General features: G+C 49.1%; 7 protein-coding genes across 10 annotated transcripts; 4 read left to right on the forward strand and 3 right to left on the reverse strand.

Moving 5' to 3' along the window:
• The first annotated feature begins 114 nt into the window (after positions 1 to 114).
• Positions 115 to 2045, forward strand: FOXG_02141 (uncharacterized protein). The gene is made up of 2 exons (XM_018379445.1): positions 115 to 534; positions 618 to 2045. Exons 1-2 carry the CDS (start codon positions 414 to 416, stop codon positions 1217 to 1219), a joined length of 723 nt encoding a protein of 240 aa, XP_018235489.1. The 5' UTR covers positions 115 to 413; the 3' UTR covers positions 1220 to 2045.
• An 83-nt stretch (positions 2046 to 2128) lies between these two features.
• On the forward strand, positions 2129 to 5573 carry FOXG_02142 (beta-glucosidase). Its single transcript, XM_018379446.1, has 3 exons — positions 2129 to 2928; positions 2984 to 4569; positions 4711 to 5573. Exons 1-2 carry the CDS (start codon positions 2885 to 2887, stop codon positions 4410 to 4412), a joined length of 1473 nt encoding a protein of 490 aa, XP_018235490.1. The 5' UTR covers positions 2129 to 2884; the 3' UTR covers positions 4413 to 4569; positions 4711 to 5573.
• On the reverse strand, positions 4466 to 6281 carry FOXG_02143 (uncharacterized protein). The gene is made up of 3 exons (XM_018379447.1): positions 6000 to 6281; positions 5761 to 5946; positions 4466 to 5709 (listed from the first exon to the last, which is right to left on the reverse strand). The coding sequence occupies exons 1-3, from the start codon at positions 6130 to 6132 to the stop codon at positions 4727 to 4729; spliced, it is 1302 nt and encodes a 433-aa protein (XP_018235491.1). The 5' UTR covers positions 6133 to 6281; the 3' UTR covers positions 4466 to 4726.
• A 98-nt stretch (positions 6282 to 6379) lies between these two features.
• On the reverse strand, positions 6380 to 9939 carry FOXG_02144 (uncharacterized protein). 2 transcript variants are annotated; one of them, XM_018379448.1, is made up of 3 exons: positions 9500 to 9939; positions 7123 to 9448; positions 6380 to 7072 (listed from the first exon to the last, which is right to left on the reverse strand). In XM_018379448.1, exons 2-3 carry the CDS (start codon positions 7744 to 7746, stop codon positions 6965 to 6967), a joined length of 732 nt encoding a protein of 243 aa, XP_018235492.1. In that variant the 5' UTR covers positions 7747 to 9448; positions 9500 to 9939; the 3' UTR covers positions 6380 to 6964. The 2 variants fall into 2 exon arrangements, with proteins under 2 accessions (XP_018235492.1, XP_018235493.1); XM_018379449.1 differs by having other exon boundaries at positions 6435 to 9448.
• FOXG_18240 (uncharacterized protein) lies at positions 8226 to 8498 on the forward strand (the record flags this gene model as incomplete). The annotated part of the gene is made up of 1 exon (XM_018398301.1): positions 8226 to 8498. One exon carries the CDS (start codon positions 8226 to 8228, stop codon positions 8496 to 8498), a length of 273 nt encoding a protein of 90 aa, XP_018235494.1.
• Positions 9940 to 10535: 596 nt separating the features above from the next.
• FOXG_02145 (uncharacterized protein) lies at positions 10536 to 13306 on the forward strand. Of its 3 annotated transcripts, none has more exons than XM_018379451.1 (4): positions 10536 to 10901; positions 10971 to 11283; positions 11550 to 12060; positions 12125 to 13306. In XM_018379451.1, the coding sequence occupies exons 3-4, from the start codon at positions 11630 to 11632 to the stop codon at positions 13143 to 13145; spliced, it is 1452 nt and encodes a 483-aa protein (XP_018235496.1). In that variant the 5' UTR covers positions 10536 to 10901; positions 10971 to 11283; positions 11550 to 11629; the 3' UTR covers positions 13146 to 13306. The 3 variants fall into 3 exon arrangements, with proteins under 3 accessions (XP_018235496.1, XP_018235495.1, XP_018235497.1); XM_018379452.1 differs by having other exon boundaries at positions 10574 to 10901; positions 10971 to 11261; XM_018379450.1 differs by having other exon boundaries at positions 10971 to 12060.
• Positions 11332 to 11547, reverse strand: FOXG_18241 (uncharacterized protein; the record flags this gene model as incomplete). Its single annotated transcript, XM_018398302.1, has 1 exon — positions 11332 to 11547. One exon carries the CDS (start codon positions 11545 to 11547, stop codon positions 11332 to 11334), a length of 216 nt encoding a protein of 71 aa, XP_018235498.1.
• Positions 13307 to 16517: the final 3211 nt, after the last annotated feature.

The following is a 16517-nucleotide window of genomic DNA, read 5'->3' on the forward strand; positions in this document are numbered from 1 at the left end:
GGGTAGCTCGATGCCCATACTCGCCAACAACTCATACGTTCGTCAAAAAGAGGGGCATTAAGCTGTCCAGTGGGGCCGGCGTAATTCTAGAAACCCCCCACGAAGCGCTAGAGAGTCGTAGAAACTCTATGTTTAGCGGGAACTCACTGGAATATGTCGTCACTGCCTGCCCACCTACTGGGTCCTGCCTGCCACCTGGAGCTCTTCCCGTGCTTGGGCAGCCTTCAGAGATGAGGTGAGAAGGTGGGCGGGAACTGCTGATCACCAAACAAATTCCATCCCTTCACTACAACCATTTCGACTTCATCACCTAAACTTTCCCTTCCCTCCAAACATAAACATCCGTGCTTCCTGTCTTGATAGACTTGACTGATACACACTTTACAGAGTCAACCATAATCTCACTATCAACCATGAGCACTCTCAGGCCGTTGCGCGGCGGCTGCCAATGCGGCCGAAACCGTTACATAATCGCTGTTCCTCAAAATGGCATCAATGAGGCACAGGTTCTCTTCAACACTGAGTCTGCACATCGTAAGTCGGAGATGTTCTTCAGACACACACCCGAGAGCATCGAGCATCGAGTATCGAGCACATGATCTGACAGCTGCCTACAGAGATACCTCTTGCAACTCCACTGGCCGCCTACATCCGAGTTCCGCTTTCATGGTATCATAGTACCACCTACTCTTTCTTCCCCGACGAGACACACGCCTTGATTCGACGAGTTTATACACACCCTAGCCAACAATACTCAAAACGTCACTTTTGCGGCTACTGTGGTACGCCACTGTCCTACTGGTCCGAAAACCCGCATACCGAGGCCGAGTTCATCAACCTTACGCTCGGAAGCTTGCTGAGGGAGGACTTGCGAGATCTGGAAGACATGGGATTGATTCCAGAAGAGGAAGATGACAAAGCCCCAGCAGGCCAGTCACCGGCAGTGGTGGGTAGGAACACTGCATTGCGTCAGTCGTATGGAGTTCCCTGGTTTGATGGCATGGTAGAAGGAACACGCCTAGGTAACATGCGCCGAAGCCAAGGTGTCAAACAATCTCATGATGGCCGAGTCAAGGTCGAGTGGGAGATTGTCGAATATTCCAATGGCGAAGAATCGACGGCTCCGATGGAAGAAGATAACGATGCGGAGATGTCGAACCCAGGAAAGCGAAAGCTACAGGACAGGGACGACTCGGAGGCAGGTGCTGTTGGGAACTAAGAAGTACTGCTGACTGAATTGGGCTCAATTGTGCCTGTTGTAATATCGAGGAAGCTGACGACTGATGGGATAATGATGAGGGGCCCTTGCTAAAATTCCGACGGCGAGAGGCGTTGACAAGTGCATATTCGCAGAGATTTCAACAACCCCATGGCTCTTGGATGACATGTTGGCTCAATCTTGGTTGTCATATTAGATAGTTTGCGAAAAGATTGTACTGCCATGCTTTCTGAACCTGCGTTATCATGTGAATATCTGAGCCATTATCCTTGTATGCTGACGAATTAGGAGAAGCTACCAGTTTAAGAAAACCAAACGATAAGCAGATATGCATGGATATATGGTGATAGCGAAAAGACAAAATCCGTCATTGAGCCGCATGGGGAGTCCGGATATCTGGACCGTTCCGTTAGTACCTATGACTGGTGTTTCGGGCCTAGCAGCCATGGCAGCCCGGGAAGTTCGAGGCAATGCAGTCCGGACCGTTTGATACCTTAGAGTGGGAACAGGAACCGGGAGAGAGCGACACGGCAGGCACATGCAAACTAGAGAAGCAATGAGGATCACAGTTACAGCACAGCATCCGAAACACAATGCAGCCTAAACAATGGGAAACAGTGGTGGGAGGACCCTTGGATCTCGAGGCCGAGACACCACGTGCAGAGCATAAGATCTCGGGAATCAACTAATTCCTCCTGCATTTGATTCATCCGGTGAGGCGAAGTTGCAGCGGTCATTACAGAGCCTGCCGAAGTTCTGGCGATAGCGGGCTGTCGTGGCGCCGGAGAGGCGGGCCGAAGGCTCGAGTAGGCACATATGAGCGGGAATCGTCTGACGAAAACGGAGGTCCAGTTTGGTACAAAAAGAGTTAAGTGTCCAAGGGATCTGTTATTTTACCAGACCTCTTGTTGAGAATTGGGCAATTGTGAGTTTCCGGAAAATTATAATGAGATGAAGAAAAAGGAGAAGAAAAGGAGGGAAAAAAGAGGAGTCAAAGGAGGAAGCAAACAGCAAGAGAATCTGGAAGGGTCCTGAAACCAATCCCCATGGGGCAACCACATTGGCTGGGGTTGCCTTTTACCTTTTAAGAGGGTGCCAGGTTGAGGGAGACATCCATCAGCAAGCTGCAGGCGCAGACAGGCGTGGCCCTGAGCAATGGATCCCTGGCAGTTGCTGTGCGTGATAAACCCACCAATTCGACTGAGGAAGGTACCCTACCTTGGCGTTCGTGTCTTTTCGTGTCGTGAAAGAACAGCTTTTGTCAACCCCACCCCAGCTTTTGTGGCAGATGATCCAGCCGCGGATATGACGGTCCGAAGTACAAACACGGCCATTGAGAGGCATATCCCTTCTACCTACCTAAGGTATTCATCAGTTTCACCGTGCATTGTAGCTGACACGAGAGGAGAGAGTCTAAGCTATGAGTGGAACGAAAAGCGACAACCCATGTTCTAGGTTGGGGTATATAAGAGCGTCTTGTGATGCTAGAGAAACATGATCTTCTCCTCCCTCTCTTCCAATCCAACATCCTCCTCCTCCACTCAACTGTAACCTGTGTCCTTCAACTCTTGTTTCTTTCGTTTCAGCTGGCCTGATAACTAGCTCTCTCGAACCACGACTCAGATCAGTCCACACTTGAAGGGCTGATAGCCAGCCTGATTCACAATGTCTCTCCCCAAGGACTTCCAATGGGGCTTCGCCACCGCCTCGTAAGTAATCCAACTCCCAGTACCACCGAGTGACGGTAATTGACCATCCAGATAGGTATCAGATTGAAGGTGCTATCGATAAGGACGGTCGTGGCCCTGCTAACTGGGATACCTTCTGCGCTAAGCCTGGCAAGATCGCAGACGGCAGTTCTGGCGTGACCGCCTGTGATTCTTACAACCGTACTGCTGAGGATATTGCTCTTCTGAAATCAGTAGGCGCTAAGGCATACCGATTCTCCCTCTGCTGGTCTCGAATCATTCCACTCGGTGGTCGAAATGATCCCATCAACCAGGCCGGAATTGACCATTATCGCAAGTTTGTCGATGATCTCCTGGAAGCTGGAATTACCCCTTTCATTACTCTTTTCCATTGGGATGTACCCGATGAGTTGGACCGCCGCTACGGCGGTCTCCTGAATCGAGAGGAGTTTCCTCTTGACTATGAGCGCTATGCTCGTGTTGTTTTCGAGTCTATCCCTCGCTGCAAGAACTGGATCACTCATAATGAGCCCTGGTGCTCAGCTATTCTGGGTTACAGCACAGGATCTAACGCACCCGGTCGCTGTTCTGACCGCAAGAAATCCGATGTTGGTGACTCTTCTACTGAGCCTTGGATTGTTGGTCACAACCTTCTTGTTGCCCACGGCCGTGCTGTCAAGCTTTATCGTGAGGAATTCAAGCCCAAGAATGGTGGTGAGATTGGTATCACCCTCAACGGCGACGCCACATACCCGTGGAACCCCAAGGACCCCAGAGATGTTGAGGCTGCCGAACGCAAGATCGAGTTTGCTATCTCGTGGTTCGCTGACCCTATCTACTTCGGAGACTACCCGGCCTCAATGCGCGCCCAGCTCGGTGACCGCCTTCCCACCTTTACCCCCGAGGAAAAGGCTCTTGTTTTGGGATCCAATGACTTCTACGGCATGAACCACTACACTGCCAACTATGTCAAGCACCGGGAGGGAGAAGCTGCCCCTGAAGACTTTGTTGGTAATCTTGAGCTGCACTTCTGGAACCACCGGGGTGATTGCATTGGCGAGGAGACCCAGTCTACCTGGTTGCGACCATGTGCCCTAGGCTTCCGTGATCTACTTGTCTGGATTTCCAAGCGTTATGGCTTCCCCAGAATCTATGTTACCGAGAACGGCACCAGCATCAAGGGTGAGAATGACATGCCACGCGAGAAGATCCTGCAAGATGACTTCCGCGTCAAGTACTATGACGATTACGTGAGAGCCATGGCCGATGCTTCTAGACTCGATGGTGTGGACGTTCATGGCTACTTTGCCTGGTCTTTGCTGGACAACTTTGAGTGGGCTGAGGGTTACGAAACTCGATTCGGCGTAACTTATGTCGACTACGAGAATGACCAAAAGCGTTACCCCAAGAAGAGCGCTCAACATCTAAAGCCCTTGTTTGATAGTCTTATCAAGCAGGAGGAGCATGCTGTAAATGGGAATGGTGTTAAGGCCGGACAGACCTGAGAATGATCGAATTGAAGAAGATCATGATGATTGTTACGGTTTCCCGAAATGATACTCCGATAAATCTATTGCAATTGAATTTAAAAAATCGAAGATGAATTCTAATAATGAGAAGTGCGACTTATTCCCTTGACGTATGGCAATATCCTTCATTGGAGTAAGTTTATTCTCTTTGCGCATGGTGGAAATCTTATTAGAGTTAATTCGGCATATGTGGTTTAAAAGAACCTTGACATATAAGGTTATTTGGACCTGAATTCTGTTTTTTGTAGCTTTGGCTAACGATGCACCAATTTAGACACGTTTGAAATTGCCTACTGACCTCGCTGCCCTTTCTGTTCCACATCCTCATCAATGACCTGCCTCGAGAGGTCATCAGGTTGCATTTGTACTTCGATAGAACATTGTTCTTGGGAAGTACCCTGCTCTGCTTCCTCGCTACCATGTTCCTTGTTTCCTCTCCGCATGTAGTAGCGAAAGACGTATACTAGCCCCTGAGCCATGAACACCTGTTCGATGGTGTACAACAGTACAGGTATTTGTATATAGGCTCTTGTTAGATCATCCGCACGTGCCCACATTGAACTTGCTAGCGGTATGCCCAAACTCGTTGTTTTGGCCGCTCCGCAAAAGCATACGGCGATCGTCTGCTCTTTAGACATGCGCTTGAAGACTTGCCTTAGCCAGGATGAAGACACTGTTCTGACAAAGCGCCCAGGTGGTCTGGCGAGAAAGAAGCAGATAACTGTGAATAGAGCATATAACGCAACGTTCATAAAGACAAGGAAGAGGACGTTGCTTGTAGATAAGTCTTTCAACGCTCCGGTGCCGAAAGCTCCAGAGAATGTCGTCCATACGAGCAGAACAAGACACAGTGTTGAGACCTTGGCCAGTTTGAGAGTATTGAGAACTTTGACGGTGCGATCCTCCCACCTCCAACGTACAGCTTGACCAACAATAAGGGGCAAGACGACACTGAGACATAGCTGCTTGGCTACATCTGCATACATATGTCCTAGGGTGGACGGATCAGCAGGGCGCCAGCTGTCGAATGCTTCAGGATGCCCAGCTGGAAAGAATCCGTATATGAGCAGAGGAGATAGAAACGATCCAGCAACGTTGCCGATGACAACAGAGATAATGGCAGCGGCTTCGTCTCCGCCTGAAGCCCGTGTCATTACGACATTGGAGGCAATAGTGGTTGGAAGACAGGCAGTGGTAAGAAGGCCGATGAGGATCGGAGGCGAAGGTGTTTGAGACCTGAGAGCCCCAGCTGCGATAGAGATATGAACAATGGCTAGAACTATGAGCTCGTGTTATAATCCTCTATGGCAGAGAAACAACTCACCAAGCACAATGGCCGGGATAACGGCAAAACTAATCCCATGGACCAGAATATGTAATCTCCAATTTGTCACATTCTCCCGAAGCTTCCCTGGTGATAGTTGCAGCCCACTAACGAGAAAGATGAATGCGACCGCGCCGTAGAGGATGCTATACTCTGAACGAATGACGCCTCCATGCTGAGCAACAGCTGTGAACGGGGTGTCAGCACTTGTCTTGGCGAGAGAGAGAGCCATAACTTGCATGGGAAAAAATATCCAAAAACACAAGCAGTAGCGAACCCAATAACCAAATATTGTGCCAGTATGAGATTGAGCACTTTCTTAAACCAGCCAATTGCTCCTCTTGGAGGCTTCTGCCTTTCCTCAGTCGACATTCTCCAGTCTCGACGGCTTTTCCGCCATTTTTGGTCCTTCGAAAGATCAAGTGCGAGAGTACGTACGGTGCCGATGGTCGGTTATATACCAAATGCTGCTTCTTGTAATGACATGGGCAGTAATGGTATCATTCGTCAAAAGGTTATGGGTTGGGGCCTGGTAGCTTGGCAGGGACAAAGACCGCCCGCGTTATTACCGACATCACGAAATGGTCAAGAGGGCGGACTTTGAATTGTCCTTGGAAGGCGGGCAGAAACGGATATCCGAGGTTGTTACTTACACCATCAACCGATAAAACAAGTAGGAAGCAATTAGGGGTTACGTAGCATTAGACAGATATATCATATCAAAGTACATGATGATACAAATACGCGAATTAAAATAATTGCCTCCCAAGCAGACAACACTCTCATCTTCATCTCTAGAGCTAGTCATGCCAAGCAAGAGGTAGGTCCTGGACCTGATCCAGGTTTATCTGGGCAGCATCGCCTCAACTTTTCTACCTATCATCTCTCCAAGATGAGTATGGAAACACTAAAACCAGTCCTTAGAAATGAGTAGCTGGCTTCTCATGTAAGACAAAAAAATCCGAAAAAAAGAAAAAACGCCGCGCGATGTGTAGTGGTATCAAGATGGATAAAAGGGAATAACATCTCGCAAGTCTGAGGGTATAGACTGCTTGTTGCAACTCGTTAAGAGACGTCCTGTTCATCAAAGGAGCTGTCTCGTTCGTCGTCAAGGAATTAAAGAAAGTAAGTTCAAAGGGAATTGACGAAGTGTCGGTCTGTCAATCGGTCGAAGAAAGGCGTCACAAAGTGACAGTTTATCTGTTCAAACAACAGCGGATGGAGGCTCCAAAGGTAAGGCTGTTCTGGAATCATTGGGGTTCGTGGTGCTGGGAGCTGGTGCAATCTCTGGATCAGGAATCTGGATATCGAGCTATCAATACGTTAGTAACTTCCCTGGTACGATGAAAGAAGTAACTTTACAGTCATGTAGCCCGTTTGCCGCAGAGGCAAGATCTTGGGTGGAATAGCACCATCTTCAGTGCCAATCGTTTTTTCCATCTCAAGATTCCATTGCTCAATCCACTTTTCGAGACTATTCAGTCGAGACTTGATTCCAGTGAGGCCAACGTCATCCCAAATCCAACCAGTGACGAGTCCAAGGAGAGCATCAATTATGTTCCGCAAGCCGTAAGGGTCGAACGCAGGAATCAACTCGCCGTTAAGCTTCTCGATAATTCGGCGGAATTCTTGCTCGGATAGACCAGCAGGATCCAGGATCTCTGGGTATAGGTTGGAAAATGTCGGTGCCAAATCGCCCTTGATCAACCAGTCGCGGCGTATTCGAATGATGCGCGTGTTGACATATTCAGGTGAGTCGACGGGAACATGAGGGTTGAGGTGAGGATAGCAAGGGTGCTGAGGACCCCATTCACCAGCTGCATCGGGCTCAACATCTTCACCCATAATAGAAGAATTTGTCGTCGACAGAGCAGATCCTATTCCGTCGCCAGCCGAGACGTTAGAAATCCGCGGGTCCATGATGTCAGGACCACGCTCCAGATCCTTGCCATAAGACGGCATAGGATCGTCGGTTTCTGGCATCATCACAGCCTTCCCTTTGCCCTTGTCAATCTTGACAATTGGATGTTCCACTACGGTCTCCTGAGCAAACAGGTCCCTGCTAAGGCGTGGTTCTTCGGCGGACACTGCACCCCTGCGAGACCCTTTCTCGTCGTAAGAAGCGCGCACAGAATTCGGTAGGCTGATGCGCCTGTCACTGCTGCCGGCCCTATCAACCTGAAGGCTTGCGCGAGGCGTCAAAGAATGCCTTATCTGATGTTGTTCGGAAAGCGTAAGAAGAGGATAATCGCTGGGTCCAGTACCTATGGGATCGGGCGGTGCTCGGGTATCGAATGTCGGGTGCTTAAGAGGAATGGATGGTGGTGGAGGGGTCGAGGGACGACGTTTACGCGACGATTCGGGCTTGGTATGAGGCCGAGGTGTCGAATTTGTAGGATTCCAGAGACGGACAGCTGATAACCGACGAGGACGATTAGCAACTCCAGCAGCCTTTTGTGGTCGAAATGGCGAAGGATGCAAGGCTGTTGCTTGGTAACCGTCAAAAGGTCGAGCTGGCTGGCGCTGGCTATTCGAGGCGGCAGCAGCAACGGCGGATTGTCCAGAAGATGAGCCGGTTCCGGGATAGGCGGACCTTGGGGGTTCGAGGCTCAGTATTAGAGGGTTGCCGTGGGCATCTACGGCGGCCGGTATGGGGTTGGAGGGAAAAGGTCGGGAAAGTTGAGGATCCGTTGGAAACAGATTGTCGGCACGGCCGCCTGGACGACCGCGCTCGCTAGAAATGGCGAGGTCCTTCTCACGCTGACGTGAGTGAGGTGAAGATCGAGGTCGAGATTGAGACCGAAGCCGTCGTCGACTTGTTGGCTACGTCCTGGAGAGTTCGGCTGGGCGCTAATTGCCTGTGCACGGAGCCGGTGTTGGCGGAAGACAAACGCAGAGAAAGAGAACGAAGGAATGCGACAACTGCACGTTGCAGCTGTTGCTAGACTCAAATCGGGAGCGCTAAGAGAAAATGGACGACTGAAGACAGTGGCGTTTGTGAAATCGTCGTCGTGTACGGTATCGGCCTCGATCTCGTAGTGATGGATTGTCGAGCGGCAGCGGGCAAGAGAATTGCTCGAGTCGTTGACAGGCAAAGGAGAGAGAGAGCAAGAAAAGAAGCAATAAAGGGACTGAACGTCAACCAGGGGAAATTCGCTGACGGTGGGCCAATGACGGCTGCGGAAGTGGGCTGGGGAGAGGTTGACAGGGGGCTTAGTGGATGATAGGCTGCTGGAAGCCCTGGAAGCCAGCATCCTCAGTGCTGAACTGCAGCCTAAGTGGAGGAGAGCCCCTACCTTAGGCGAAAGTGACTTTGCGTTCTCTCAGCTCGCCTTGCTCAACATGTGGATGTTTTCAGTTGGGAAGGAATTGAATCTCATAAAATCTTGTAGGAGACTTTTGCTAGAGATGGACGGGTTATCAGTAGGGCTGCCGAGTTTGCGACTAGTTGTCGTAACACTATTGGACGGTTGACCCTCTAATAAGTCGACGGTTGCTCGGCGTACTTGAGCAAACCAGGAGAAGCCTGATGAAGGAGTGTAAAAGAAGGCTTTGCAACGCCCCTTTGCCTTTATAACGTTGATCGTGTTTCCTTTTTCTTTTTCTTCTCTTCCTTGGCCGGTATCACCGGAAGGTCCAAGGGTTGGAATTCTTGGTCAACAGGCGGAGATTTGCGCTCGCTTGAAGCCTTAGATGAATTAGCCTCATATAACGGACGGTAGTTGTGCTGTTAGCTTACAACCGGGCTCTTTTAAGTTCTTGAGTGGTTCTGATGATGTCGATAGATGAGGCTCTTTTGTTCTGCAATGGTGTCTTTAAGCAACGAGTGGACGAGCGAGACACGGGGGAATACAGCAACTTTATTGTAACCGAGTGTCATCACTCAAAACCAGATCTACTTTAAAGAGTACATCGAGACATCTGGTCATGCAGAAAATAGGAGCCAAGACCTCTACAGTTTCTTTTCCCTTTCCTATCTGGGCTATCTCTGACATCCGGTAGGTCGTTTAGGCATGCAGGGTGTGTGCTAATTGGTATCTGGCGCTCTGTTCTCGTCATCAAATCTTCATCTTGAATCTTCAAAACCTGGAACCAGGGGCTTCCGAGCTTCTGGGCTCCAACAAACTAGTCTCCATCCCCTGAATTGGTCTTTCTTTCTTTTTTTTGACAGGCGACGGCTTTTACAGGGGGTTTACGCAGTCCCTTGGGTGACGCCATGCTGGGCTTCAATTTGTGCGGGCGTTGGGAATCCTTGTCCAGAGAACTGATGGTTGGCTTTGAGCTGAGTTCCGAGGCATCCTCTTAGTTCATGGCTGATTGAATATTCATGCAATGTACAGAGTAGTGATGGCCTCAACTGCGAGGCCGTTTTCTGCTTTCTTCATCGTCCTATACTTGCATACACATAATCCTAAGAGCATTTGCAGACCTTGGAAGCCATTATTGCAGTTACTTTACTCAAAGAACATGTCACGTTTCTTGCAGTTGTCATAGTCATTCCACCTGAGATAGCCCCTGTCTCAAGTTGGGACGAACGTCTCGAATTTAGTTGCCCTTGCAAATTTTCTAGATCGTTACGACGGAAGAGAGATTTACTACCCTAGTCAGCCTCGCTTGCATGATATACTGTAGGTCGTTATTATTAAGACGTGCTGCACGTGAACTCTTGTGATGGAGTTGATCTTCTGTACCCCTGATCCTCTGGAACTACCCGACATTATCGACATCAGCTGAACGTTGACGTCACACTGCTGAAAAGAGGGACGGCCTCGATTCTGTTGTTGTCGTCTCCAGGTTCTTTTTCCAAACAGAACTCCTGAACGGACATACCGACTTCCGGGCCTGAATGGGACTCTTGCATAAAGCACTCAAATTGATATGGGACTATTCCGTGATTATCCCAGCTATAGAGATGCTGGACGTTCTGGAACCTTTTTTGTTACCGACAGCTACATGAATTTCAGGCCATTCGTTAGTTATCCTTACAGCTTGACATCAGACACGGCACAAGATCCGCCCTTCACTCACAGCCATACAAAAGCCTTATATTTTATAAGGATATCTCCCAATCCTTCCAAATGCATGCACCATGTTCGACAAGATCTTCCATTGTGCAGAGCAGGCTGCTCATAACATACCAAGTATGACACCTTCAAGCACATTTTAATTCGATCTCCCGCTTCCCTTGCATGCTGATCGACACGGCCCAGGACCTATCTCAAGACATATCCAGATGACTGTCAAATCACAAGGCCATGTCACCCACTAGCTTAGCCATTGTTCCACATCAACTTGATATATTATAACTTAGCTACAACTGGCCCGTTTTCCCAGCTGAACGAACGGAAACTAGCTCAAGAAAACCTCCGCCTGTTCCATGTAATGAATTCGATGGTCAGCCCAGCTTCAGCTTCGGGACCAGCACCCGCACCAGCACCAGCGCTAAATTACAGTATAAAGTGCTGGAGGTAGTACAGAAAACAGCCAAGAGCCTCCCTCTCGTCAGTCTCACTCTCCAATGCCGTAGGTCACTTTCTTAGTAAGTGACGTCTTTTAAGACAACTCACATCGTCACACTCTCTCGATGAACTCATCGCCACCACATTCCAATTGCTCCAAGTGTTGCACAACGCTTTCATCACCTACACCTGCCTTTTCGTTTCCTCGACTGGTGCCCTTCTCTTCCCTCGTCTTCCTTGGCCCCTCACTCTCCGCGTCTTGGGGAGCTTTGTCGCGTGACTTGGCCCAATGCGCCGCCTTTCTCTCCTTAACACATACTCTGGACATAGTTTTAAGCTCGGCCATTCATCAACACTGAGCGCCGCCCTGCACAAACGGTTATAGCGGTTTCAGCGATTGAGCTTCGGCCATGACGGACGACAATACAGCGTCGTCCGCCGCCGGGAGACCCGCTACCGGGACAAGCTCCAGCTTCAGTGCCCCGCCTCCCGGTCATGGACTCCGCCGTGCCATGACCGTCTCGGTCGCTGAGGATGCTGCCTCTCGACGTCAACATATGTCACCGCCTGGTTTCGACACGATACCGCCACGCCGCAGTTCAAACTTTTCAGAGTATAGTCTCAGCGAAGCTCGAGATCTTCTGAATCCCCAGCTTCGAGACCCCAGCAGCATTGAGTCTTCTCCTGGAGAAACATCTTCTCTAGCATCGTTGTCATTGGCTTTTGCTCTTCTTCCAGCTATATCTGGTGTTCTATTCAAGAACGGGAACGCTGTAGTAACGGATGTTATGTTATTGGGCTTGGCTGGCGTTTTCCTTCACTGGTCTGTGACACAGCCATGGTAAGCTCCTATCCTTTGCTTTCCCCTACCGCAACTTTCGAGAATATGTGCTTATTCTGGACAGGGCATGGTATCATTCAGCGCAGGAGGTACGGATACAGCACGAGTCAACAACCGATAGTGTTATCGACGATGATAGCGACCTCGACTCGAGCACCCACATGCCAGCGCCTCACTCGCCGCTTGATCACGTACCGGAATACCAAGAAGTTCAGACCGAACCGACTGAGGAATTGCAGGATACGAAACCATCAAACCAGCAGCAGGAAGCTCTTGCGGAACTATACTATTACGAAATAATCGCCCTAGCCTCGTGTTTCATTCTTCCACTCCTCGGCGCATACCTCTTACACGCCATCCGATCACAGCTCAGTCGCCCCTCCGAGGGTCTCGTTTCCAACTATAACTTAACAATCTTCCTTCTCGTAGCCGAGCTTCGGGTTCTGTCCCACATGATAAAGCTGGTTCAGTCGAGGACGCTTCACTTACAACGGGTAGTACAAGGAGGACCATCCAGATTCCAGAAAAGTAGTGAGAATTCGGGACAATTGGAATCCGTACTCGCGCGGCTGGAACGACTCGAGTCACGTTTCGCAGCAGAAGAAACCATGTCTGTCCAAGAAACAAAGCAGGAGATTAGCAAAGCAAAGCAGAAGGACAGCGTTGTGGCACGCGATGTGCGTAACGCAATTCAACCGGAATTGGACGCGCTCAATAGGGCTGTTCGTCGTTACGAGAAGAAGGCGACGCTTCTCCAATTTCAGACAGAGTCGCGCTTCTCAGGGGTCGATGCAAGACTGGATGATGCTATCGCCCTTGCTGCGAGTGCTGCGAAGAATAGTGCATCACATAAGAACATGTTTATGTGGACGGTGGAATCACTCACCGTCATTATCCTTCTCCCGTTCAAAACGCTGCTAAGAATCATGCTTTTACCTCTGAGCACACTGTTAGCGCTCACGAGTAAGAGCAAAAAGAAGAGTCCTCCTTCATCAAAGATGTCGCGCAGCAGTAGGAACGGGAAGGCGTCTGTGCAACCGAGATATAACGGTGATAGAGTTCCATCCAGAGTTGCCAAGCGATAATGGAGCGTTGCGATTACGCATTGTGTAATAGGCTTTAATGATATTCTTTTTGTCAATTCTCGAGAATGATTCACAGCTAGTAGCCTCATTGCCGGTGAATACCTTTCGAGACACACATACTGAACATGAGCTCGTATTGAATGTTACAGTTACACTTGCCTTTTTTTTTTTTTTTTTTTTTTTTTTTTTTTTTTGATATTTAGAAGTTATTTTTGAACGGCTTTGAGTTACGGGGTTCCCTAAATGATATAAACTGCAACCATACTTGTGACCGAATCATTGGTTGAGGGACTCAAATTTCTTGGTCGGAGTGAGTGGATGTGAGGTAGGTGTACAGAGCGCAACAATGACCCCCCAAAATGGATCCTGTAATTAAACAAAGAGAAGGCTTGTCACGACTGGCGAAGCCAATCTGAGGTCAACTTCAGCTCCCGAAGGTCGATGTCGTTCGGGCATTGTGGGTGAATTCAGCAATCAACAATACAGCAGCTCGTGCATGTTGGTCCGTGTCTCAGGTTGAATCTAATGAGCACCACTCTCGCCAAAATCGATGCGAGCCAGAAAGATACGCTCATGACTTGGGATAAGCTAATTTCGAGTCGGCGATAGAGAAGGTTGTTTGTTCAACCTGTACCCATTTCCCTGCATGAACTCGACTCGGTCTACATACAGCTCGAGGCAATGAGCTTTTGAATAGACAGGATTACGGCTGTTGGAGGTGGTCGGAGCTAGGAATTAACTTTACCGCGTCACACATCCGGATGTTACTCTGATAAGTTGTGCATGTGCTGTCATGCTGTTCTATGTAATGCGTGAATCGGCAAATGATAGGTAATATCAGCGAGGCGCTAAGTTTGACAAGGATGGACAAGGATAGAGAAAATTCAAACAAATTGCTCGATCATCGATCGCGTCAACCCTTGTTTCTTCGGTCCATCAGGTACAGTACAGCACGTGGCCGGGAATCCCATCGCCAATAAGCCGCTAAGGCCTACCAGCATGGGGTTGGTGTGAGGCATTGTCAATTATTGAACCTAAAGCTGAGTATCGGACACTATACCAAGCCTTGGACTAGAAGCCAAAGACATGATCAAGTTGTGCTTAGGAACACGCTGGCTCTGTAAGATGACGAGAGTATGACAGATGTTCTGCGCTTCGTGTGCGTGTAACGGGTCCGAGGTTATTGTTGTTGATTCGATATCAAGACCATCCCAGTAGCAATGAGTGATACTCCAAGAGACTGCAACTGGATCAACATCTTTCACCCAAAACACTGGGCCTTTCAACTGGTGGAACAATAAATGGGAACAAAATAAACGGGTGACACCATTCATTCGTTGCACACCTCGCTTGCACACGATGGAACACGTCGATCAACCAAGTAGATGTTGAGGATGACGGGGGATTTGCAATTCCACATGGACAATAATAAGCTAACGCTAGACCCATTTTCACATTCACCATGTTGGATATCGGTATTGACCTCAACATTGTCCGTAAGCCTTCTTCATACGACGCCCGCCGCTGCTTCTCTCATTCTCATGGAGGGAAACAAGGTTGACAGGGGGTGCGCGTCTCTACTTTGGCTAATGATCTTCCCGTGACAAGATTGGCGAGAAAAGCACGAGCTGGGCGTGATGGCATCCATGGTGAAGGCACCCATGATCTGGCCTGTTATAAGCTTGTTGTCCAGCTGAAGCTTGTCGACAATGACAAACAAAAAGAGTGGAGCGCTTTAATCTCTTTAATTTCCAGACGCGTCCTACCGCTCGGCGCTGGTGTCCAGGTACAGTAGCGTATGTTCCAAAAGGGTAAAGAGATGAGGATTTATTAAAGTATCCGCTGGTACCTCCAGGCCAAGGCAAAACTCTCCATTGTAAGTACGTCCCTCTTCGATCATGGGTTGTGACCTTGCCGAGCTATAGTAAACCACAAGTTTTACAGGGAGATAAGAAGCTGACATAGCCTTGAAACTAATCAAGCCGTTGCCGATTTGCTAAGCGACTGATCGAGAGCTAGTATAGTATTCTGAGCTATTACTGACCAGGTGTTGGATAAGGTAGCCTTTGCTTGCTGGCATACATATGCACCGGCAGGCTTTGCATTTCGTGTTATGGGACCATCGCTTGCCTTGGACAGTCCTATACGCCATCGCTGGACGCTCACCAGTAGACATCTGTTGTGCATGTCGATGGGGAAGCTAATATGCCGCAACGCTCATAGATCGCCGTCAATGGTTGAAATTGTATTAGGAAGAGGGAAATCCAAGTTCGACTACTCAATACTCTAAATATACCTGAACTCAAGAATCCTCCAGTGTTACAAGTTCTTACCAGGACCAGAACGGGCGACTGAAGCCATTGATTGACAAAACAGCAAATCTGCAAGACATCTGACAAAACTCCACGGACAAGTGATGCCCACGCCTCAACGGCCATTCACGCATATAACTTCCACGTATTTGCAGCAAATGCAAAGGCCACTTGGAGGTCTTTGCTTTGATGTGCATATGCAAGTCAAGCTCTCAATCATATGCCAGAAACAGATATGAGAGCACTTCAGTGTGAAGCCAAAATGTTCCAGAACAATGAAGGCAACGCTTGGGCCTCCAGAAAAGAAGAGAATTCACTCTCCGTGCTCTGAGTCTGGAAATGGATCCTGGATGATGGGCCATGCCTCTATGGGCGTTAACTCACGTTGCACGAGACTTAAATTAGAAGCTCGGATGATAGCCCGAAAATTTTACACAAGTCAAGGTATGACCATTCTTTGTTGCAGCTTAAGGCTCAGGTTTGTTGGTAGAGGAGAATCCCTATGAAATAACGAGGGGCTGAGTCTGAGTGGCTGGCAGATGTACATAGCATTGTCGTCTCCTGAGACAGAGCAGAGTTTATTGGTGAGCCGGTGTGCCACGCCATGGGTGACTTGTCTGCAATATCACAGCCAACATATAGTTGTGTCATCAAACACGGCATTGATGGGGGCTTTTGAGGCGCAGCTGAAGAAGGCAATGGCCCTTGACAATGAGTCCAAGGGCAAAGAAAGATCTGTTGAGGCAGACTGGGGTATGAGACAACGTAGATTGGCCCATTCACAAGACCAATAATTTCGTGGACTCCGAGTGGTGATGATGCAGAACTGACCCCAATTGAGCTACGTGTGACTATGGCATCGGCTGGAGGCAGAGTTGCCTGCAGCATCGTTGATGGCTTGCAACATAACCAGCCGGCTAGTCTGCCTGCTTTTAGTATGTGTGCATCGTAGGGGAGACAAGGTTTTGCTCTCAGAAGATCGGAAGGGGAAAACCCATTGACAAGGCAATACTCTCTCATCGAATGTTTTAACGAAAGCCCCCTCGTGGATGAAGTCACA

Source organism: Fusarium oxysporum, chromosome 5, assembly GCF_000149955.1.
Source record: "Fusarium oxysporum f. sp. lycopersici 4287 chromosome 5, whole genome shotgun sequence".
NCBI classification, from domain to species: domain Eukaryota; kingdom Fungi; phylum Ascomycota; class Sordariomycetes; order Hypocreales; family Nectriaceae; genus Fusarium; species Fusarium oxysporum.

Excerpts from the sequence above, each read along its gene's own strand:
- FOXG_02144 (XM_018379448.1), bottom strand. The coding sequence starts at position 7,746 with ATGATGCCAGAAACCGACGATCCTATGCCGTCTTATGGCAAGGATCTG. Across the intron at positions 7,073-7,122 it reads GGCAAACGGGCTACATGACT|CTCGATATCCAGATTCCTGA; the intron begins GTAAAGTTACTT and ends ACGTATTGATAG.
- FOXG_02143 (XM_018379447.1), bottom strand. The coding sequence starts at position 6,132 with ATGTCGACTGAGGAAAGGCAGAAGCCTCCAAGAGGAGCAATTGGCTGG. Across the intron at positions 5,947-5,999 it reads TTTTGGATATTTTTTCCCAT|CTGTTGCTCAGCATGGAGGC; the intron begins GCAAGTTATGGC and ends CCCCGTTCACAG. Across the intron at positions 5,710-5,760 it reads TATCCCGGCCATTGTGCTTG|CCATTGTTCATATCTCTATC; the intron begins GTGAGTTGTTTC and ends TCATAGTTCTAG.
- FOXG_02142 (XM_018379446.1), top strand. The coding sequence starts at position 2,885 with ATGTCTCTCCCCAAGGACTTCCAATGGGGCTTCGCCACCGCCTC. Across the intron at positions 2,929-2,983 it reads TGGGGCTTCGCCACCGCCTC|GTATCAGATTGAAGGTGCTA; the intron begins GTAAGTAATCCA and ends CCATCCAGATAG.
- FOXG_02141 (XM_018379445.1), top strand. The coding sequence starts at position 414 with ATGAGCACTCTCAGGCCGTTGCGCGGCGGCTGCCAATGCGGCCGAAAC. Across the intron at positions 535-617 it reads CAACACTGAGTCTGCACATC|AGATACCTCTTGCAACTCCA; the intron begins GTAAGTCGGAGA and ends AGCTGCCTACAG.
- FOXG_02145 (XM_018379450.1), top strand. The coding sequence starts at position 11,630 with ATGACGGACGACAATACAGCGTCGTCCGCCGCCGGGAGACCCGCTACC. Across the intron at positions 12,061-12,124 it reads TGGTCTGTGACACAGCCATG|GGCATGGTATCATTCAGCGC; the intron begins GTAAGCTCCTAT and ends TATTCTGGACAG.